Below are 23744 nucleotides of genomic sequence, written 5' to 3' on the forward strand. Positions count from 1 at the left end.
AAGTACGTGCGACCCCAGTCGTGCAATTTATTTATTTAGTTTTTTGACTCAAGTTGTTTCATTGAGAAGTTTTACAGAAATTAAGTTTTAAAGATGAAAAAAAAAAATTTCGTTAATTAATTGATTCTGTATAAAATTTAGCAATATCATGGACCTTTTTTATCATAATTTAATGACCTGGTAGTTTTAAGTCAAGCACTAAGGAATTCATTGTAAAAAATAACAAAGTTCATAAAAAAATAAAAAAAAAAAAAAATCTGCAACATACTTTTATTTATTTATTTATCCTAGGCAACCCTGTTTTTTTATTCCAGAGTTCAAAACTCTACATCCCCACAACAAATGTTTTCAAAGCCTCATAACATCAAAATTCAAAACTACTGCACTGATTCTTTTGAAATTTGAAATACTATTGCTGTACATATTTTCAAAGGTATCCCCATAGAAATTTTCTCATTAATATAATACATTCAATGGAATAATATAAAAATCTATTAATACCTAAGGGCCGTTTTTGAGGAGTTTTTTTTTTAAAGGGCCCATCCCACAGCCGTACCATAATAAAAATTTTCTATTCCGCTGCACCACAGCAGCATTATCATCAAAAAATTCTATTAAACCAAAACACCACCGCCGCACCCTCTCATTTTATAATAATTAAACTGGGTTGTGCACCACCGCACTGCAGCCGCACAGCTTTTTGAGAGTCAAACCACTGCCGCAATATAACCAACAAATTTTATTCCGCCGCACCACAGCTCAGCACCATGATCAAAAAATTCTATTCCACCGCACCACAGCCACAACATTACCAAAAATGTCTATTCCGCCACACTCTTTCATTTTATAGCACGACCGCTGATCACAACGGAATGGCTTTTTGAGAGCCGCATCATAACCAAAAAATTCTATTCCGCCGCACCACAGCCGCACCACAGCCGCACTATTATCAATAATTTCTATTCTGTCATTAATTCTATTCTCGTAGGACAGACTTCTGGGACTCACTTTTTTGGAATTCTCTATCATCGTAATGTCATGTCTGATTGTTATCTCATTTTGTACTTGTACTTTTTGTAACTTGATATATTTAGTATATACATAAGCCGTGTTTTATTGGTAACTCAGTACTTAGCTCAGTAAAATTTTACACGTTATACCTACAACAACAAACTATTTCTAAGATAAACAAAAGAAAATTTTTTTCTAAACTTATACATTTTTGACCCCTTAACAATAAAAGATTATTAAAAATAAATAAATGTAACCGTTTGTTGTTGTTTACAGCATAAAATGTTTACTCAGTAAAATACTGAGTAGGTACCAATTAAACACGGCTATAGTACCTATATCGCAAGTAACAAAATTAATTCCAATGCAACACATTTTTATTAGAAATAATGTCCTTTCACACAAAATTAATTTTATCACAGCAAAATATGTCTATTATTTCCATTACAAAATAAAATTATTACCACCATTATTTTAATTACAAAATCGTCAAACTTCTTGCATACTAATGAAGCATTTTTTATGGCTTCATTTTTATTTCCTTAATTTTATAGCAGACACAAATAAACCCACGCAGTTTTATATATTTTTTTTTGTTGAAATTGATTTCAAAAATCAAACAGAAGAATGAAAAAGGACACACAAAAAAAATTATCATATTTGATGAAAATGAAAATTGTATCTATTTGATTTTCATTGTTGAAAAAATAGTCATTTTCACGTTTTCTTGTTACGAAAAGAAAAAAGTATACAATAAATGTTTCCAATTCAAAAGACATTTTTAAGATCTACGACGAGTATAATAATCGAGACGAAAGGTATACTATAAAATGCCAAGTCCTGTCTGTGAGAGATGTCGTAGTCGTATCGCAGTGACAGTCATAACATTTAATAAGAAATGGATTCGTTAGAGTCTACTGGCTTGGAATAAAACGTTCTCATAATGTGCTTGCTTTGCTTGACTTGTTAAATGTTCTCATGAAACAGGAAATTGAAAATCGCAACAGAAGTGTTGATTCGTATATTTTGTACCTCTGCTGCCTCTCTGTCTGGCAAGAAGAAACCTTTTCTTACACATGAATGATTTGTTCCTTTTTGTTTGCCTTAAAACAAAAATCCGTAAATTGGTTGAAGTTTTTTTTAAGTTTTCAGTTTATAGGACATTTTGTCGATACCAATTATACGAGTTTTCTATAGAAACCGTTGCTATTGGATACGATGAAGTCCTAAAATATCCTTGAACAAATTGTACCTAGAAAGTTAACAAGTTTATAGTTTATTCCTCATTTTGTACTACAGGTAAAATAGATATCAGGAAAAAAATAAATTGCACGACTGGGGTCGCACGTACTTTCTCTTATGGTAAAAGTTACTCTAATGTTAAAGTTTCGGGTTTCGGGTGATCGGGTTGGTCCCCGTGAAATAGCTATAACTCCAGCCTATGAACTTGGTGGTAACACACACAAGTTGTTGTTGTTCATTCAAAACCTTCAATATAAATTGATTACACAAGCAGCTGCCTGCAAGTATGAAAATACACAAACCTCTTTTAAAGTTTTTCATTGAACAAAATAAGGGAAAATTTAAAATTTGATATTTTCACGGAATTTCGTTAGTTAGTGGTGCAACAAAAAAAATAAAATCTGTTTTTATAAATAACACGGTGTTACAAAAATGAGTTTTCAAAATATACGCGGGCGGAGACCTATCAGGTTTTGTAGAGCTATTCGCACTGATTACGAAAAGGTGTTTGAAAATCTTCTAACACCCCCAAAATCTGGAGTTACGTGCAAAAAACGGTTTTTTGGACCTTCACCCATTGAAAAAATTCTAGCTTCGTCAATTTTTTACCCATTTTCGATTTTTTTACAGTTTCTGATATTTTTAACTTTGAAATCGATTATTTCAAAAACTATTTGTTATAATATATTGATTTAAAAATTGGAATCAAATTTACAATTTTGCCTTTCGGAAATGGTATCATTTATTACTGTAAGTGTTGCCGTTGTTTTTTAATTTTTTTTTATTTTGATAATTTTTTTTTAGAAAAATGCCTCTCCCACCTAAACGGGGAGAGATAGACCCCCCTCCCAAAGAAAAAAATGTTTGTATTGAGCTCCTCTACAAAAACACGATATCAAATCCTGGCTCCCAAGTTATCCTACCACGTGCCGAAGAAACATTTTTGTTCTATACCTAAAAGTTCGAATTTCTGTATCTGTGTTGAAATCGAAAAATTTTTTTTGTAAGCCAATTTTGAAGTGATTTTCATAAAAAATACCTCGATTGATTGTGAAATAAATATAGTTTTAGAATATATTTTTTAAATAGCATGCTGTTTTGAAAACATATACATAATTGATGCCGAAGTTGGGCAAATGACGAAAAAAATGGAATTTTTGATTTTTGACAGCTTATAAATTCTAAGTGGTTTAACCGAGTTACATGTTTCATACATTGTTGTAAAGGTATATTTATCTTCTATCAGAAACTTTAAAAAATCGAAAATGGGTAAAAAATTGTCGAAGCTAGAATTTTTTCAATGGTTGAAGGTCCAAAAAACCGTTTTTTGCCCGTAACTCCAGATTTTGGGGGTGTTAGGGGATTTTCAAATACCGTTTCGTATTCAGTGCGACTAGCTCTACAAAACCTGATAGGTCTCCGCCCGCGTATATTTTGAGTGTTACACCGTGTAATTAACCGTTTTAAATGATCTTTTACAAAAAACTAAGCATGCCATTTTATTTTTAGTATGAAAAGGAATTATTAGAAAAAAATTTTAGAAAATCGTTAGAGCCGTTTTTTAAAAAAATAATTTTTTATATATAAAAATTGTCTAACATTTTTCAAAAAAAAAGTTGATATGCACATTTGAATAAATAATTAATTTACACATAAATAAAAAAAATTGATTTTCAAAAAAAAATTTTGAAATATTTTTTAAAAATCCAAAAATGTGTTTTTTGATTTTTTTTAATAATGTTTGTTTAAAAGTTTCTGTATTAAAAATTTGGTCGAAATCTGTTTTGTCGTTTATGAGAAATTCATAAATCCAAAAAACCGTTCTATGGCAGGTACCGTTAATAACGGTACAAAAATATTTTTTTTATTATCAAAGGAGGCTCTTATCTGTAACAGTAAGCAAAAAAATTTTAATCAAAATCGTTAGAGCCGTTTTTGAAATAAATAAACTTTTCTGTTTCCGTTATATGACAGGTACCGTTAGTTTTGGTCCTAAAAAAAAAACTTCAATTTGTCCTCTAGTAAATCATCCAAAACTGTTAACTACCAAGTTTGAAGAAAATCACTTCAGTAGTTTATGCTGTAGATCGAGGTTCTTACAGACAGACAGACTGACAGACAGAATTGCTGGACCCACTTTTTTGGCATTCTCCATCATCGTAATGTCATGTAAAATTGTTATCTCGAGTTCGATTTTTTTTACGAATCTTAAACTTGCCCTATAGGCTATAGTACCTACATATATCGCAAGTAAAAAAAAATTGTTACACTCATGAAACCAAGGATAAAAAAAGTCTATAAAAAAAGGGAGATGGTGAAGGTCAAAAATAAAGTGAAAGAAATTGTGTGTCGAATATAATCATATGACACATGTTTTTGAGGTATTTTTTGGTGCTGATTCTAATGACATAAAAACAACGTCAATACAAAGGCTCTAAGAAAAGTTAATGCCGATTAAGAACAAGGGTAAAAGTATAATCAACACCCATGTGAAAACATGATACACTGATTAAATTTGGGATGAAGGTTTAAGATAAAAGATTTATAAAGTTCTTAAAAATATTTTTTGTAAAAGGGTGTTTTTTTTTGAGTTGAGTCATGTGTGAGCTGACATAAATTTTGTTAATTTTTCAAACTTGGTGAAAAAGTATTTTTTTTTTATAAGAACTAACAATCTAAAGAGTTTACAAAATTTAATTTGGATGAAATGTTTTTTTTTTCAAGAAATGATGAAATTTGGAATTTGTAACACAAAAGCTTGGGATAAAATGTAATAAAAATAAAAATTGGTACTAATGTTTCATTTATAACAGAAACCAAGAATCTGAGTAATCTTTACAAATATCTTAGGAGAAAGGTTTTTTTTTTTTGGAAAGAAGGATTTTAGGTGTGGAGGAAATGTGAGTATATTGGAAAAGGGAAGTTAGGTGTGGAGAAAATGTGAGTATATTGGAAAAGGGAAGTTATAACAGTGGTAACCTATTGAAATTCAGCAACTACACAGAGAAAAATATGACCCGCTAAAAACTAACAGATTGCCATATTGTTTTACCGTCCATACATTTCATAAGGAAATCTTATTAAAATCAACGATTAAAAAGGTTTTTTTTAAGGAGATTTCTTATTATTTTTATAGAGAAAATCTTATTAAAATTTGACTGAAAAGTTGATTTTTTTTGCAACTTAGCACTAGAACAAAAATCGCGATCAATATTTTCATGGCAGGTTGGTTCAGGTGGTAAGGTGGGCGACTAATGATTTGAAGTCTCCAGTTCGATTCCCAGTCTGGTCATCGTTTTTTTTATTTTTTTGCAGATTTTAAAACAATAAGGAAAACCCGATTGTTTTAATAAGGTTTCCTTCTTGGATGAAAACCATAGAGAAATCTTATTGTTTTTGTTCTATTTTATGTGGTCTATTTTTCTCTGTGTATGTTAGTTTTGAGATAATAAACAAGAACCTAAACTGTCTATAAAAATATCATGGTTTAAAGGGTGTTTTTTTTTTTTAAATTAAAACACAAATGATGGGCCACCCTAATGAACTTTGTTAAAAATGTTGAATTAGTGATAGAAATCAAGAATAAAGAGTTTTCATAATAAAAATTATGTGAAAGGGTGTTTTTTTTCGAAGAGACAGAAAAATCTTTGAATGGTCCCAAAACGTTGTTGATTTTATGTACTATTTAACCTGTACCTACTAATTTCGAATTTTGAAAATTTCTCAAATTAAGGATTGGGTAACTTAAAAGTATTTCCAATCTCTCTCCATTTGCTTTTCCAAGTACTGGTTAGAAAAAAAAAAACAAAAAAAATCAAAATAAATGACTTTATTTCATAAGACCCAACCCCCCACTCAAAGGAAGAAATTAATTTTGTACAAATAGTAAAAAAAAAAAATCCTTTTCCTTCTAGCAGTACTCCAAAGAAGCAAAAAACCCTCTGAATTTGTTCTCAAGCTAATTATTTCAATTAAGAAGGTAAATTGTTTCTTCCTTAAGAATTTCAAGCAAAAAAAAGCAATATACAAACATTGCAAATTGATGTCATTTATATAAGTCAACGTTTTATTTATATTTTGTGAATTAATAAAAAAAAAAAAGAAAAGAAAAACACAACCGGAAGCTACTCGAGAAACAAACCACTCCTCACTCTATTTCTTCGCTGATAAATGTTATTTTCCATACAACTACAACTGACAAACCAAAAGAAGATTGATTTTGTTTCTGTTAACAAATTATCTGAGTCAATATAAGTTAAATAAAAATACAAAAAAAAAAAAAAAAATAAACATCACAAAACAAGTGGGTTGTGCCTCGGACGGTATATGGAGTAATTTTTCATTTGAAAATTCAATAAGGGAAATAATGTTTATGCATTTATCTCTTTGAAAAATGGTGAAGATGGAAAGAAAGGAAAGGGAACAGGGAGTATTCAATATGAATTTCTATTTTTTCGGTAGTAATTTATTGTCATGTCAGTTTATAATAATTTTTGACATTATTTTATATCTCGCTTAGAAAGTATACCTCCTTTACAAATTTTTCAAGTTATATAGCAAATTACTCGAAAACGGCACTAACAGTTTTGATTAAAGTTTGCAGATTTAATATTCAAAGCAATTACAATAACAAAAATTTTTTACATTTACCTAACAATTTTTTAGAAAATTTAATTTTCAAACATTATTATTGAGAAAATTTCTAAAAATTTAAGATTCGAGTAGGGTAAATAAAGGTGAATTTAGAAAAAGGTGGAGAAGCAGTGAAGAGTAACAAAAAGTCATAGAAACAAGATTGATGTTTAGGAATCGATAGATTTTATAAATAGATACAAGCACAGGAATATATTTCAAAGTCACACATACAAAGAAGAAAATGTTAAAAAATTCAATACCTAATCGGTAAATATGGACGTTGGTATACCCAACAGGTAGGTATAAACTGAGGGAAAAAACAACTTAAAATCAACGAAAACCACATTGATTTAACTATTCTTCAGAATGATTTTGCGTTGAAGACGAAAATTTTAAAATCAAAGTAAAACATCGTAAGTTTAAAGTGGTTTGCCGTTATGAAACATTTTTAAATCAAAGTTGTTTTAACTTTGAAAAAAATTATCAATTTATTAAAAAAAAAAAGAAAAAATTGGCAGCCGCTGGGGATCGAATCTACAACTCTTGGGTCACTATGCGAATACTTTACCACTGTTGGAAATAAAAGTGATAAAATGCTACAAAAGCTGAAGTCCGACAAAAATAAAAAATTTCTTAAGTTGTTTCAATTTTAATTTAAAGTTATTTCATGTTAGTTTTTTTTAACATTAAATCAACGTTGAACATATTACATTTTACTTTGCGGTTTTTCCCTCAGTGTACGCGTTTTGGACGCGTTTTAGACGAGTTTTAGATGCGTTTTGGACGTGTTTTAGACGCGTTTTTGACAATTTTCGGATGCTTTTTGGACGCGTATTGGAAATGTTTTTTTGACGTGTTTTGGACAAGTTTTGGACACGTTTTGGATTGGAAGCGTTTTGGAAGCATTTCGGACTCGTTTTGGACTGGTTTTGGACGCGTTTTTGATGCGTCTTGAATGCGTTTTGGACTCCGAAACTACTTGTTCGATTTCAATGAAACTTTTTGTAAGAAAGCATTTGTATAATTTTAATATAAGCCAAAAATAAAATTTTGAAAAAAACTAATTTTTGGATTTTTAAAAATATTTTGAAATTTTTTTTTTTTGAAAAATCAAATTTTCGAAAACAGGACATTGATTTTGTTTTGAAATTTTGATTTTAGATGTTGATTAGTAATTTATACAAAATGACATACCAGTTTTATTTTAAATTTTTTTCCAAAATAAGCTCTAACGATTTTGAAATTTTTTTTCTAAAAATACATCTTAATAAAACAACTGAAATTGCGTACCTCTTTTGGAGGGCAATTCAATTTCAGATGAAGTTTGATCATTTTGAAAAACGATTTAAAAAAAAAAAAATTTGTTTTTATATGTATACCTACGAGTGTCTACAATAATTACATTTACTTAATTTCTATCCTATAAAAAGTTCCAAAAAATTCTAGCAACTTCAACCCCAAGAGCAAGTTCGTGCGATCCAGTCGTGCATTTTATTTTTTTGGTGTTAGTATTTTTGTATCTAGATTTCAAAGAACAATAAAATACAAAAAAAAAAGTCCGGTTTATAATTTCAGTAACTTCTCCTATAGTTGCCAGTAATTCTTTAACTTTTTTGGTAAACAGAAGATTCAACACCAAATTAACCAACCTATCTCACTTTAAAACATTTTAACAGAATCATCTGATTATTTTATCACATTTTATGTAATTTCCCCTTCAAAATGTTGAACTCTTCTTTCAAAACATTCTCCATTATACCATTATAACCGTTATATTGAACTGCGCCGACTCCATTTATTATCCCCGGAGTAAAGCTTTCATTCCATATGTTTTTCTAAAACCAAAAGTTCTAGTTCTGAGGAAAAAAACAATTTCCAGCAGCTCCAGCAAATAATTTGAACCTCGAATCTTTTATTGCTCGCCGTCACCGGATTCAGTTGGATAAGAACGGTCATTGCGGTCAGAGGTGTTTTGAATTTTTTGTCGTCAATTTGTATCGTCGGGTCTATATATAAATGGAAACAAGTAAATTAGATGAAATCCGTCAATATTAATAATAACAAAAACAACAACAATAGCTTAAGGGTTGTTGACAACAACAACAACAACCATTAGAAAAAGTCATAAATGCTATTCACCCTTTCCCGTGTCTTTGGTCTCATGTGTGTTTGTGTATTTTAGCTAACGTTACTAGCTTCTAAAGTGTGTGCGAAGCTAAAAGCAATGAATTTCATGAAAATACAAAAGAAGAAAAAGAAAGCGAAATGAAATAAAAAAATGATGATGAAGTAGAAGAGTGAATGGCAGAAAACGAAAGCTTGCAATTTTACAGAGAGCAAAAGAAAATAATACAAATAGAAAAAAAAGGAAACAAAATAGAATCCATTATGTCATTTAAGCTCTGATTGTGTGTTACACTTGTTGTTTTTGAGATCTATTTTTCTTTTTTTTTTGGAAAACATTTTCTAAATAAAAACCCGTAGAAAAAAGAGAAAAAGAAAAAAATTAATCATATTACCGAAATTAAGGCCAAATCTAAGGATTCAATTCTTCTACATCTTCCCCCTTTTTTCTGCTGGTGCTGTTGCTGCCACTTTCTATCTTGTCTTGTTCTTGTCTTGCGGTGCTCTGCGTATTGTCGTTTCCGACGAAAGTGTCCTTTATTTTGCTCCTTCTTCGTTTTGAATATTTTTTTTTTATTTCTTCCTTCGGTTTCGTTACGGTTACCTTGGTTTTTTTATATTTTCTGTATAGAATATTGGTGGAATGTTGGTTTAAAAAGGAGATCCTTGTCCGGGCCAAAAGTTTCGTCGATATAAATTATACTCGAGTTGAGTCGAGAGTTGAATTCCCCCTCTCTCTTGTTTGGGTTTTCACACAGAGTTTTCGCCGTGTTTTTGTCTGTCGCCCGTTGTCGTCGTTGGCATTGCCACACCGCGTCGAGTGTTCGAAACCTATATTTGTGGGTCAAGCCAACCGTGTTGAGAGGGTTTTTTTTATTCCACGCACTAACACGTCCTTAAAACGAAAAAAAAAAGGAATGAAGGATATCTCTTGGAAGTGTATAAATTTATTCTCTTGTTTTTGTTCAATTTAAATTTATATTGCGTCATGTCTGTTATGTTTTCGTCAAGTAAATCAACCAAACGTGTTCTATGTAAAAATCCTCAAAATCAATATCCTTGTCGACAACAAAGTAAAAAAAATATTTGTTATCCTTTGTGTGGTGGTAAAAATAATAATAATGATGGGCCTATCAATTATTCTCAATTGAAAAGGAAATTTATTATCAAAAATAGTTCAAAGTGCCGTGGTAGTAGAAGTAGAAATACCTGGAGATTGCCTTCGTCCTGTCGTCTACTAGTACACAATAATTCTTGGATAACATTTCTTTGGATATGGATAGCTGTTACTATAGCGCTTGTGCAATGCATTTCTCCATCAATATCCCCGCCACAAAAGAGAGGTAAGTGGAATAATAATGTGTGCTTTTTCAGTTCAGTTTTTTTTTTGTGTTTCTTGTTATTGTTGATTTTGATTTTATAATTTGCGGGAGAGGAAAAATTTCAATAATACTCGAGAAACGTGTTTTTGAAAAAAAAAAATTGATAATAATTATGATTAATTATTATTTTTTGCTGAAAAAAATGATTTTTATGTATTTTATTATTTAACAAGAGATAGTTGTTATGTGTTATTTCATGTAAATACTTTTAGGTTTGAATTTTGTTTATTTTATAATTTTAACACACAAAAAAAGCTCGATGTCCATCGAATTTTAATGTTTTAAGACCGTTTCTGTCAAAATATTACGGTTCTATTTCGAAACTCTGTTTTTTCTCAATCCTATTTTGTTTAAATAATAAAGATTTATCAATGAAAAAAAAAAAAATAAATAAAAAACATTCTGTATTGGTAATCTTATCTACATGTAAAATGTTTTAAGCAAAACTAATACCAACTATTTTAAGACAATGGCATTGTTTTGTTTACAATTGAGTAGGAAGTAGTTTATCTTTTTTTTTTATTTTATTCAAAAAAAAAAAAAAAACAAACAAAATAAATACCAAGAATAAAGAGTTTACTGTGTCTCTTCGAAAAAAACACCCTTCCACACAGAGAAAAATATGACCCGCTAAAAACTAACAGATTGCCATATTGTTTTACCGTCCATACATTTCATAAGGAAATCTTATTAAAATCAACGATTAATAAGGTTTTTTTAAGGAGATTTCTTATTATTTTTATAGAGAAAATCTTATTAAAATTTGACTGAAAAGTTGATTTTTTTTGCAACTTAGCACTAGAACAAAAATCGCGATCAATATTTTCATGGCAGGTTGGTTCAGGTGGTAAGGTGGGCGACTAATAATTTGAAGTCTCCAGTTCGATTCCCAGCCTGGTCATCGTTTTTTTTATTTTTTTGCAGATTTTAAAACAATAAGGAAAACCCGATTGTTTTAATAAGGTTTCCTTCTTGGATGAAAACCATAGAGAAATCTTATTGTTTTTGTTCTATTTTATGTGGTCTATTTTTCTCTGTGCACATTATTTTTTTTTATAAAAATTCTTTATTTTTGCTTTTTACCAAATTTCATAAGGGTGACCCATCATTTTTCTTTTCACTAAAAAAAAAAACACCCTTTTAACCATGATATTTTTATAGACACTTTAGATTCTTGTTTCTTATCTTAAAAGTAACATAATTGCTGAATTTCAATTGGGTTCCATTAATATTACTATAGTATTACACACTTTTTCAAATATACCCATATTTTCTCTACCTCTAAAAAAAGCACCCTTTCACATGAAAAATATTTTTTATTCGTAATGGGAAAGCGAACATATTTAATGAATTTCGTAAGGGTACCATTTATAACATTGATTTTATCGGACTTATCGCGGATATTCCCTATTTCCAAAAAAAAAACACCCTTTTACATAAAATATTTGTATAGACTGTTTGGGTTCTTGGTTTCTGTTATAAATGAAACATTTTTACCAATTTTAATTGGTGTAACAATTTTTTCCCAGTTCTTGTGTTACTAATTCCGAATTTCATCATTTCTTTAAAAAAAAAAAAACACCCTTTCACTAAAGATAATTTTGTACACTTCATTGATTCTTAATTCTTATACCAACCAAAACTTTTTCACCAAGTTTTAAAAGTTAATAAAAATTAATTCAACTGTTATGATACATTTCTCACACACAACTCAACCCAAAAAAAAAACACCCTTTCACCAAAAATATTTCTAAGAACTTTTTGAATCCATTATCTTTGCTTTATTTAAACAAAATTGTTTCAAGTTTTTACTGCAATGGTATTAAATTATTTATCAAATTTGAAAGTTTAATCTTGTATGGTCACTGTGGCGTATGTGGAATATTTTGTATGCATTTTTAATTTTTTGGTGCGTAAAAATGTTTCTTTTGCTAAACATTATTTTTCTGGGGATTGAAATAGTAACGATAAAATGAGTACCCGAATGTATAGATATACATTACTTCAGGTTGTACTCAAGAACTAAAAGAACAAATTTATTTATTAGTTAAGCTCATAGCTCGATGATAAATTTAAAAACGAAAACACATTTTTTTGAAACCACTACTTTCAATACAGAACAAGTAGTAATATGGTCCATCAGAATAGCGTTTGTGTAAAGAAAAGACGAAAAATCCTGATCGATTTTCTCTTTTATTGAGATGACTGACTACCATCACAGAAGATTTTGCCTAATAGGCTTCAACTTCGTCAGAATGCATTGTGCTATTCTCGTTTGCCTACATTGCCTTTGATATTGGCTGCATGCATATGTATTCTGTACTCATCTATGAAAATAACTCGCATCCATTGTTAACTTTCCCAATCGCAGTGAATCTCGTCGATGGCTTTCGTTCCTTTGACAAGATATTGTGAACTAATATCTTCTTCTTAAATGGTCTTCAAACTGTCCCGTCCACTAAAGACTCTTATTATCGTTCATATCTGAGCTGTTGTTAAACATCAACGTCAAAGTTAAATAATAATTTCGATGAAAAGCAAGGAACTAATCATCTTTCAAAAGGATATCGATGACGTTTAAATCTTGACCGTTACAAAAACCCCCCAATATCCCATTACAAACATGCTGGTAACACTGTATTAAGTTTTTGTAATTTCTCGAATGAATTAAAAAAAAGTTCACTATGGCGTATACGTAATATTTTTCTTTTATTTTAAAGAGTACTTTTTTGCAACTAAATGGCTAAAAATCACTGCCGTCGAATAAAGTTCCTAATTCGAAATGTTCAAATATTCATTTACATATACAAGAGCAAGCATATGCATTTAATATTATGGATTAAATTTTCAAAAAAAGTTTTTAAACTGAAACATGAATTTTCCTCTATAATGTATCTTCTCTACTAAATACAAACTTTGACAAATTCCTATCAAACAAATATTATTATTGAATATATACCGCCATCCATTTGCTGTCAAAAAAATATTATAATCATAATTCTCAAAATAAATATGGTGTCAGTGAAAGTTTATGATTTTTGAACGACACCAGAACGAGAACCCATGTTTATTAACAAAAACTCTTAGACATATGCTTTCACAAACACAGTCTACTAAAGTACTTTATTTGTTCCATTCCTCTTATAGGATTACTGTCAAGTGTCAAGATTGATTGAAGTTCAAAATTGAATATTTTCAGTTTAGTAAAGGAAAGTACTTATACCTACTTTCTGTTTTCCTCCTTCCACACAAACAAGAAAAAGGAAATAAATCTAAATACAGTATTTACCACCACCCATCACACCTCGAAATCTACTACCACTCCCCAAAAACTCATCACCATAAGCTTTTGTTACTTTGTTGCCAGACGATGGTGGTGTGATACCCCTATAATTTAGAGCATTTGAAGAAGAGAATTCCTGGGATTCTGGGATTCAAGGAGTATAAAACACGAAAACCCCACATATTCAAAGTTCAAATTCGGAATTTATGATATGTTTTGAAATTTATCGTAAAACCTTGATAGTCTTGATGCTTTAAAGTGGGGATTTTATGTGGATATAGCATGGGTATAATATGAAAGACTATTATTGTAAAGGTATAACTTGCGAGTATCACGACAATCACGAAAGTAATAACATTTACAGAAATGTAGAAGTGGCAATATGTATGGATTTATATTTTATGGGATGTAGCTATAACATTCGCTGAGTTTGTTTGTGCAATCTTTAACCTTTTATACCTCGATGTTTAATAAATTTTGAATATATATATATTTCCATCTCAGCATGCTGCTACTTTTTGAGAGTTTCGTGGAAAAAGGGAAATAGTGATGGTGTGGAAGTATGAGAAGAAGGACACAAGCTGAGAGTTAATCTATAATTCACTTGTTTCGTTTTATTTTTTTATATTTGTTTCATGGATAATTCTCAAACACAGAGTGGATGGAAATGATTTAGAGTAAAGCAAAAAAAAAAAACACACCATTTACAATTCACGATGAAAAGCTTTTAACGGGCAAGAGTGTCCCGTTGTGCCTTTAGTTCTCAGAATACTTTAATAATTTTTATTATTATTTTTGATTTTATTTATGGATTCGCAAAATTATTAAAATGAAATTTTTGAAGTGATTTTTATAATACAATTATATGCGGTTGGATGAAGGTTTATTGTTTAATGTTTTGTTTCAGGAATACAATCGTTTATTCTTTTCTAGAAATTTTACTTGATTTCATAACTTATTATTTTTATTTCAGAGAATAACAGTTAGCTTGTTAATTAAAGAATCATTTTATCACAACATGTTCATAATTTTGAGTAATCCAATTAATTTGGGGACTGAAATAAAACTCACGACTGAATTTAAAATTTATTTAAAATAAGCTATAACGTTAAGGTTTATTATGAAAAATATTAAAACAATAAATTATGATGTTCATAAAAAAAATATGAAAAAAAAATTGAACCAAAACAAATTTTCCCGAGTGCAATGAAACTGAAATTTTAAGTCAAAAAAAATTGTTTTCATGATTCTATTTTTCCATCTGTATTATTTAATTTTTATCACTATATCCTGAACGGTGACTGAGATCTGGGGTGGGTTGGGGTCGAAATTCTGTATGTTGCAAAATTCTGTATTCAAAATACTGTATGCCAAAATACTGTATGTCAAAATTCTGTATGTGCAAAATGCTGTAGGAACAAAATTCTGAAAGTCAAAATTCTGTATAGCAAAATTCTGGTTGGTCAAAATACTGTATTTCAAAATTCTGTACATCAAAATTCTGTAAATCAAAATTCTGTAAAAATGCTGTAAAAAAATATCGTTTTGATAATGTAAAAAAGTGCGCGCGCACTTTTTTACATTATCAAAACGATATTTTTTTACAGCATTTTTACAGAATTTTGATATACAGTATTTTGCCGTACAGAATTTTACAAAACAGAATTTTGCATGTCAGTATTTTGTTGATACAGTATTTTGACGTACAGAATTTTGTATTTACAGTATAATGACGTACAGAATTATGGTATTACAGTATTTTGACCCCACAGAATTTTGTCGTACAGAATTTTGACAAGCAGAATTATGACCCGCTCCCATCTGGGGTATTTTTCTAAATAATCACATTCAAGAAAACACGAAGATTTTTTGGCTAGGCGAATGCTTTACCGTCAGCCTATTTCACTATAAGAAATACGTATGATAATCAACTGCAACTAAAGCTAAAGTCTGACTATAATTTTGAATTTTTTATTTTTTGTCGTTTTTTTAAGATGAAAACTCACATTAAAATGAAATGAAGTTCACCATTAATTTAAAAGAATTTAAGTGAATTCCACTTATTTAGGGTTGGGGTCGAAATTCTGTATGTTGCAAAATTCTGTATTCAAAATACTGTATGCCAAAATACTGTATGTCAAAATTCTGTATGTGCAAAATGCTGTACGAACAAAATTCTGCAAGTCAAAATTCTGTATAGCAAAATTCTGGTTGGTCAAAATACTGTATTTCAAAATTCTGTACATCAAAATTCTGTATATCAAAATTCTGTAAAAATGCTGTAAAAAATATTGTTTTGATAATGTAAAAAAGTGCGCGCGAACTTTTTTACATTATCAAAACAATAAATCTAGGTACTTTATTTGGAGCTACGGAAAAAAAAGAAAGAAAACAAAACTAAACTTATTTAAAAAAAAAAAAACAATCTGAATTAAACCACGTTGCATACCTAAAACGGATTGAAAAAAAAAATTAAATTTATATTGATTTTGACATTTATTTTGTAAAATGTATTATGTATGTTTAAGAAAAGTTCCTAGATTTGTGTTCCTAGAATTGATTTACTTTTTTACTTTAATAATTATGTTTGTATAAAATTACAACTTTACTGTCAATAATTATATTTAAAGCTACTATTTAGTGTTTTTTTATCAAAGGAAATTTCTTTAAAAATACTGTATTGAAAATACAGTATTTTGCCGTACAGAATTTTACAAAACAGAATTTTGCAAGTCAGTATTTTGTTCATACAGTATTTTGACGTACAGAATTTTGTATTTACAGTATAATGACGTACAGAATTATGGTCTTACAGTATTTTGACCCTACAGAATTTTGTCGTACAGAATTTTGACAAGCAGAATTATGACCCGCTGCCAACAATTTTATATGGTTTCATTTCTCCATGTATACATAATTGTAAACCATATGCCTTGGGCTATAAACGTAAATTGAAGAGTTGGAAAAGCATTGAAATTTTGAAAAGTTTTTACTAAATTTTTCGAGCTGTTTTGAAATTTTATCAACTTTTTTTTTAAATTGTTTAAGGTAGCTACATTGTTTTTGTGATTTTAATCAGTGATTTAATTATTGCATTAATTGTTTTCTGGAATACAATACAAAATTTAAATAAAGTGTTACCATAATATAATATAAGAGTGTAAATTTAGTTCTAACTACTTACTCATTTGAATCTTAAATAACAAACTATCAACAAAAAAAAAACAACAAAAATGTGGGTATTTTTGTTTTAGACAAAGACTTAATGTGAATTCTTTGTTTGCTCAATTGCTTATTTGTTCCAATTAATCAATGCTCACTATGGCGTATACGTACTATTTTCTGATCTTTGCTTAAGAAATTATGAAAAAAATATTTAAAAAAAAAATTAAAATAAATTATTATCTTTCATAAAGTTGGAGGAATTTTTTTTTTTACAAAAAATCATTTAAATTGGTTTATTAAAATTCACAATTGAGTCACGCAAAGTTGATTTTCGATCTAAAAAGTTTTGTGAAAAAGCCTTCGAAGTATTGAATTTTTCCAAACATCACTGAATTCAATAGATAAAAGGTCAGGTACCTATACAATTAATTAATATTTCCATTCATGATAAAAGTCCTCAAAAAAAAAAAAAAAAAAAAAAAATATATCAAAAGTTCTCAAACTAGTAGAGCTGCAAAAGATGATTCCTGTCTGAAAAGTTTAAAAACTCCATTCAATAACCTTAGACCGACCTTTTTTAAACTTAAACCCACTTATCCTTTAAAATAGCAAAAGACACACATAGATAAAAATTACCAAAACCATTATAAAGGTCTCTTTTCTCTATATTATTCAAAGAGTATAGCTATTTGCTTCCTCTTCAAACCCCCCTCAAAAAACAACTCAGAATTATTAAACGCGTCTCAACTAAATTGACAAATGCAATGGCTTTGAGCTAATACTCTCTAAATATTTGCCACTCAACAGTCTGCAAACAAAATCCTCAACAAACAACAAGGATAAACAACAAATCTCAAATCTCTGTCTCTCTCACATAGAAATACTAAATGTATGTATATTGGTTTATATATTATATATCCTTGTGTGCAGAACATCCTTAAATCTAATTAATATGCTCTCTGAGAATATATATTGAGCTTTTTTTTGGGTTCAACTATACAATCCAACACAACGCAGTTCTACGAAGGGAATATATTTATGTATTTGTTTGTTTGTTTATTTTGGACTTAAAACTGTACAAAGACAAGATTAATAAGAAAACAAAAAAAAGAAAAGTAAAAATAACTCAAAAAATACAAAAAAAAAAATGAAAACAACCAGCCTCTGGGTTGATGATAATAATAGAATCCTGGCATTCTGTTTCATTTGCCATTTCAATGAAGAGCAAGAATCTGTTTGTTCATTTGTCTCCCTTAGCCCCAAAAAAATTTCACAAGGGAATCATGATGCTATCCTTAATATTCATGGATTGTTAGCTTTGTTATTCTTGAGGGGGTTTTCTGTTCTAAATTCCATTTTAGGGCCTAGTAATATGGAAAAACTGTTTCACAGAAAAAAAAAATTCAAATCGAAAAAAAAAATGTAACTTTACATTTTGCTGGAAAATAATATTCCCTATCAAAATGGAGTACAAAAATTAAAAGAAAAATTAGGCAATTTTCTTTCATTTCTCTTTTTTTTTTTATTTTTTTCTGATTTCATTTGTTTTCATTTTTTTTTGTCTGTTTTGTTCGTTGGTTTTGTGGAATTGCTTTTTATTTTTCGTGTCCTTTTTTTTGTTGTTGCTGTGAGAGTTAATATTTTACTCTGGACCTCATTTGATATACAAATTGAAATTTACATATTAATGCTAGGATTCGGAATTTTAAATGTTAAGTCACCTGAAAAGATGCAAAGTTGATTTTTATGGGTCAATTGACATCAAATTGTTGAAGCTGACAAACAAAAAAAAAAAAGGACTAAAGGTAGAAGCAGATATTAATGAATGTGATGTCCTTTCCACCCTTTCCCAATTTGCATTTGCATAATGTAATTTTCAATCAAAAAATGTTCACTCACTCACTTTAATTATTGTTTTTTTTTTTCAAAATTGTCATGATTCTTGGTTTGTTTCAATAAGAAAAATAAAAAAAATAAAAAATTTATATTTATAGGTAACCACAAACCAATGATACAGATAAGAATATATTAAAACTCAATCAGAAGAAGAAGAAAAAAAGAAGAAATAATGGTAATAAAAATGTCATTCGTATTGAATTACCAATAACTCAAACTTCCCTTTACTCTCAATAACTTTTCCACAAAAAGTCATTAAATAATTTTTATATAACTCAATGTTTGCCTTTGGGATGTATTATTTAATGGAAAAACAACACAATAATAATTTATTTATATACAATTTTGTTCTTCATAACCAAAAAAACTTTGTTTCATAAAACCAAAAAATGTATTATAGAAATGTCCACACCCTCTGTTTATATTCTATAGACCTTGAAGTCAGAGCTCTATCTTTCTAATAACAACATTTTTGTGTGATTTGTTTTTGCAATATAACATGACAGTTCTTGGATTTATTACACAACTTTCAATGCGAGAGGAGAGAGCAAAAATTTTAAGTGCCCAAGCAGCAACATCTCATATCTTTTTCTTGGAGTAAATGGATTTATTTAAGTGGAATACTACACACACACACAGAGTCCTTTTAACACACATCCCAACAAACAGATATATGGGACAGTTTTTTTTTTTACCTTTTTGAAGTCTTTTGCAAAAGTACCTTAGAGCAATAAATTGTCAGACAGTTATTTTTTAATAAGGTTAAAGTACCTTGAATGTTGTATAGGTGTATGGTTGTTGTAAGTTGGTAGGTGTGTTGTATTCGTAATGTGTTTTGAAATAATTTATTTTGATAAACATTTATGTCACAAAAGATGTCATTTTGGAATTGGAATTTTATTTTTGTGCTGTTGCATGAAAATGTCGTAATATAAGGACATTCTAGAAAAAGTAATTTTGGACTTGAACGTCTGGTAAATTGCTATTATTTTGTTGGAATCACTCATTTTGAAGATATAAAAGAGAGAAAATGAAATATTAAATGACATTTTATGAATATGTTGTCTTGTAATAAGATATTTTTTTATGTAGGTAAAAGTCTATGTTAGCCAATATACATACACAAAATTTCATAGCATAAACATCCTCCATGAATACATTTTAATTAACCTGGTATAAAAATATTTGGCCAAGCTTATTCATTTTCTGATTTATGTAGCTATTTAGTGAATAGAAACAATTTTTGGTTAACCTTTTATTATTAAATAAAAAAAAAAAAAACAATTTAAAATTCCAAAAACAAACACATTTAATATTTTTCAAACCATTTAAAATAAAATGCACGACTGGGTCGCACGTACTTGCTCTTGTAGTTCAAAGCATCTTTATCTTAAATATCTATGGGAAATTTAAGATTTTGTGGAGAAAAAAAAAATAAAAACAAAAAAAAAATCGAAAGTTAAAAAAATTAAATTTTTTAAATATTTTTTGAAAAACTTTTTTTTACATTTTACACTTCAATACCTATGATGTCTGTAAATTTTGAAAAAATTAACTTATGCTTTGATGAAATATATGAACTTAAAAAACATGTCAATTTTTGAAAAACGGCAACGCCATATTTCCGCTCTCCGCATTTTTTGAGAAAAACTAAAAATGCAGTTTTGTTAGAATCAATAAGAGTACTGCGCACACCAAATTTAAACGAAATCGTTAGAGCCGTTTTCGAGAAATTTGAAATACCTCGAAAACGTTATATGGGAGATATGCGTTAAATTGGAGATATTAAAAAAATACGGCATGACGGACGGCATGACGAAAACCACTTTTTTGATCTTCTCCATCATCGTAATGTTGGTTTTGATTAAAACCTCGATTTTTTTTTCTACACGAAACCAATACTTGCCCTATAGAGCAAGTAAAAAAACTCTTATAGATTGATATCAAACTAAATATGATTAACAATTTTGAACTTGCCATTTGAAGATCTAATTTTCGTACAAGTCCGATTAAAACTAATTTCTTCTATGAAAAGGAATTCTAAGAAAAATATATTTAATACAGTCAAATAAGGTGAAAAAAGGGGAATGAATGCTAATAGAATTTTTTTTGCTCAATACCTTCGTTTTGGCATTCTATAACATACCTCAAAAGTCTAGAAAATTCTCATGCCCGCAAGTCGCGATTTAAGGCTCAAACCGCGAAATTTAGACTTTTCAAAAATAAATTTTGAAATATTTTTTTAAATATCCAAAAATGTTATTTTTGAAAATTTTTAAAAACGTAAATATTACGGTTACTTAAAAGCTTTTGTATAGAAATTTTCGTTGAAATTGGGTTATTTTTTGTAAGAGATATTCAGAAAACCATAAAATTGGTTCTATGCCAGGTACCGTTAAAAACGATTCAAAATTTTTTTTTGTATATACGAGTACATACCTATCAAAAGTTGGGTCTTATTTGGAACGTTACACACATAAATTTTAATCAAAATTGTTAGACCTCTTTGTGAAAAAATTTTACTTTTCTACTTCGGTTTTAAAGCAGGTACATATCTAACGTTAGTTTTTGTCCTACAAACAAATTTTGATTTCCCCTCTACGGAATCACCTACAACAGTTGACTACCAAGTTTGAAGAAAATCGGCTGTAGCTCATAATCCAGTCAAATAAGGGTTTAACCTCGGAATGAATGTTAGTAGAAATTTTTTTTGCTCAATATCTTCCTTTTGCCATTCTATAACATATCTCAAAAGTCTAGAAAAATCTCATGTCCGCTTGTCGCGATTTCAAGGTCAAATCGCGAAATGGAGATTTTCAAAATTAGCAAAAATAGGCTATGGTATTATATACACATATGATACATGATTTCAAGGTATTTTTTAATGCTGATTCCAAAAAATCTAAAATCAAGACAATCTGACGTCTCTGGAAAAAGTTATACCTGTTTTTCATCTGTCAACTCATATTATTATAACAGTTGCAAACTTACTCCCGAAAAACCCTTAAAAGTTATGGTAGATGAACCAAATTTTGAATGAAGATTTTAGAATCCATCATTATTAAAAATCAAAACAATCCATTACAAAAAATATATATACCTACGAAATAATGGTATTTTTTGATGGAGGGGCAAATTTTAGGATATGCACTAAAGAAGATTCTTGTTCATCTTAGGAATAAGTGCTAATAGGCTAATTTTTTCATTTTAATCTTTGTTTGGATATTCTTTAACTACCCTCAAAAATCTAAAAAAATCTCATGTCCGCAAGTCCTAATTTTACCTTTATATAAACCAAGCACCTTATATTCAAACCAAGAAAATTAGGACTTGCGGACATGAGATTTTCTTAGATTTTTCGGGAGTAAGTTTGCAACTGTTATAATAATATGAGTTGACAGATGAAAAACAGGTATAACTTTTTCCAGAGACGTCAGATTGTCTTGATTTTAGATTTTTTGGAATCAGCATTAAAAAATACCTTGAAATCATGTATCATATGTGTATATAATACCATAGCCTATTTTTGCTAATTTTGAAAATCTCCATTTCGCGATTTGACCTTGAAATCGCGACAAGCGGACATGAGATTTTTCTAGACTTTTGAGATATGTTATAGAATGGCAAAAGGAAGATATTGAGCAAAAAAAATTTCTACTAACATTCATTCCGAGATTTACCCCTTTTTTCTCCTTATTTGACTGTATTATCAAGGTATATACAGACAGAGAGATTAGACAGAATAGAGAACTTTTTTGGCATTTTTCATCATCGTTGATTTTTTTTTTTTTTTGAAAATTGTTTGACTTTTTTTTCAACCTTTTCGAGGTCGAAAACTTGATAGATTTATTCATTGTTCACTACTTAAAGCAATTTTTTTTTAAATCAAAAAATCTGTATACTTGACCCAACATCGTTTTACTTGGCTTTAAAACATTAAAACAGGGATTTCGCATTTAATTCACCCCTTTGTAAATTTAATTAGTCCTTTTGAATATTTATTTCTCTTATTTTGCAAATTTTATTCATTTATTTACGAATGTATTTTACTCCCTTATAAAACAAAATTAAACTTTTGTTAAATATTTTTTTTCAATTTCCCCTTCATATTATGTATTAAATTTTTATTTCCAAACAAATAAAATGGAAAATATTTGATTTACAAAAGGGGTGTATTTTATTTGCAAATTAGCCCAATTTATTTGGAAATGAATGAATTTAATTTGCAAGAATTAGCTTAATACAAAAAATTGCATAACAATTTCATATACCTACATATAAATTGTTTTTTTCTTACAATAAAATGTTAAAATTAATTTTAAAGATTTAAATTTCTGCATTCAATCAATGGAATTAAATTTTATCGTTATCACATTAATACACAACTTGGTTACAAAAAAAAAAAAAAACAAAAATGGAAAAAAAATGTTTCTGAAAATTCTTCATGAAAATATCATACTAAAGAAAAGTAATAAATTCTTTCATCTTTATTCCAAATTCCAAATATATTTAAGTTCCTAAAATAGAAAATAATACAAGGATAACCTTAAACATGGTATATTTAACTATATTTCTGGTATATTCAACTATATCATGTTTAAATATACCAGAGATAAAATTATCCCTTTCTCCATGTAAATATTTTGAATTCCCATCTCAGAACCATATAAAGCGTGAAACTTACAGAAAAACTGAAACATAATATTTTTATTATGTTCTTAAAAAATATAAAAATTACACAAAAAATTACTTAAACTTAATCAAATGAAAAAGTTTTTTTTTTTTATAATATTTTAAGTATACAAAAGTTTCATTCCATTCGTCCAGGTGGAAATGCACTTTCCTTAATTTTTATAAATCACGTAATTGCTTTATATCGCAGGACTGTGCTCAAGGAAATTCATAAGTAGCTCATGCTTGACCCTATTCATTCGTTACATGCTTGATGGAATTATTCTTATTTTCATATTCCGTGAAAAAGTCTATAATTTTCTTTTTTCATTCCA

The 23744-nt window shown here is 28.7% G+C and overlaps 1 protein-coding gene across 1 annotated transcript in view; it reads left to right on the forward strand.

Moving 5' to 3' along the window:
• The first annotated feature begins 8837 nt into the window (after nt 1–8837).
• The window catches only part of LOC129919100 (uncharacterized), a 133642-nt gene continuing 118735 nt past the window's right edge, over nt 8838–23744 (forward strand). The window contains exon 1 of the mRNA XM_055999934.1: nt 8838–10355. Coding sequence (XP_055855909.1) covers nt 10001–10355 — 355 coding nt within the window. The 5' untranslated portion in view covers nt 8838–10000. The remainder of the gene's footprint in view (nt 10356–23744) is intronic.

The sequence above is a fragment of the Episyrphus balteatus genome, chromosome 4, assembly GCF_945859705.1.
Source record: "Episyrphus balteatus chromosome 4, idEpiBalt1.1, whole genome shotgun sequence".
In the NCBI taxonomy this organism is placed as follows: Eukaryota; Metazoa; Arthropoda; class Insecta; order Diptera; family Syrphidae; genus Episyrphus; species Episyrphus balteatus.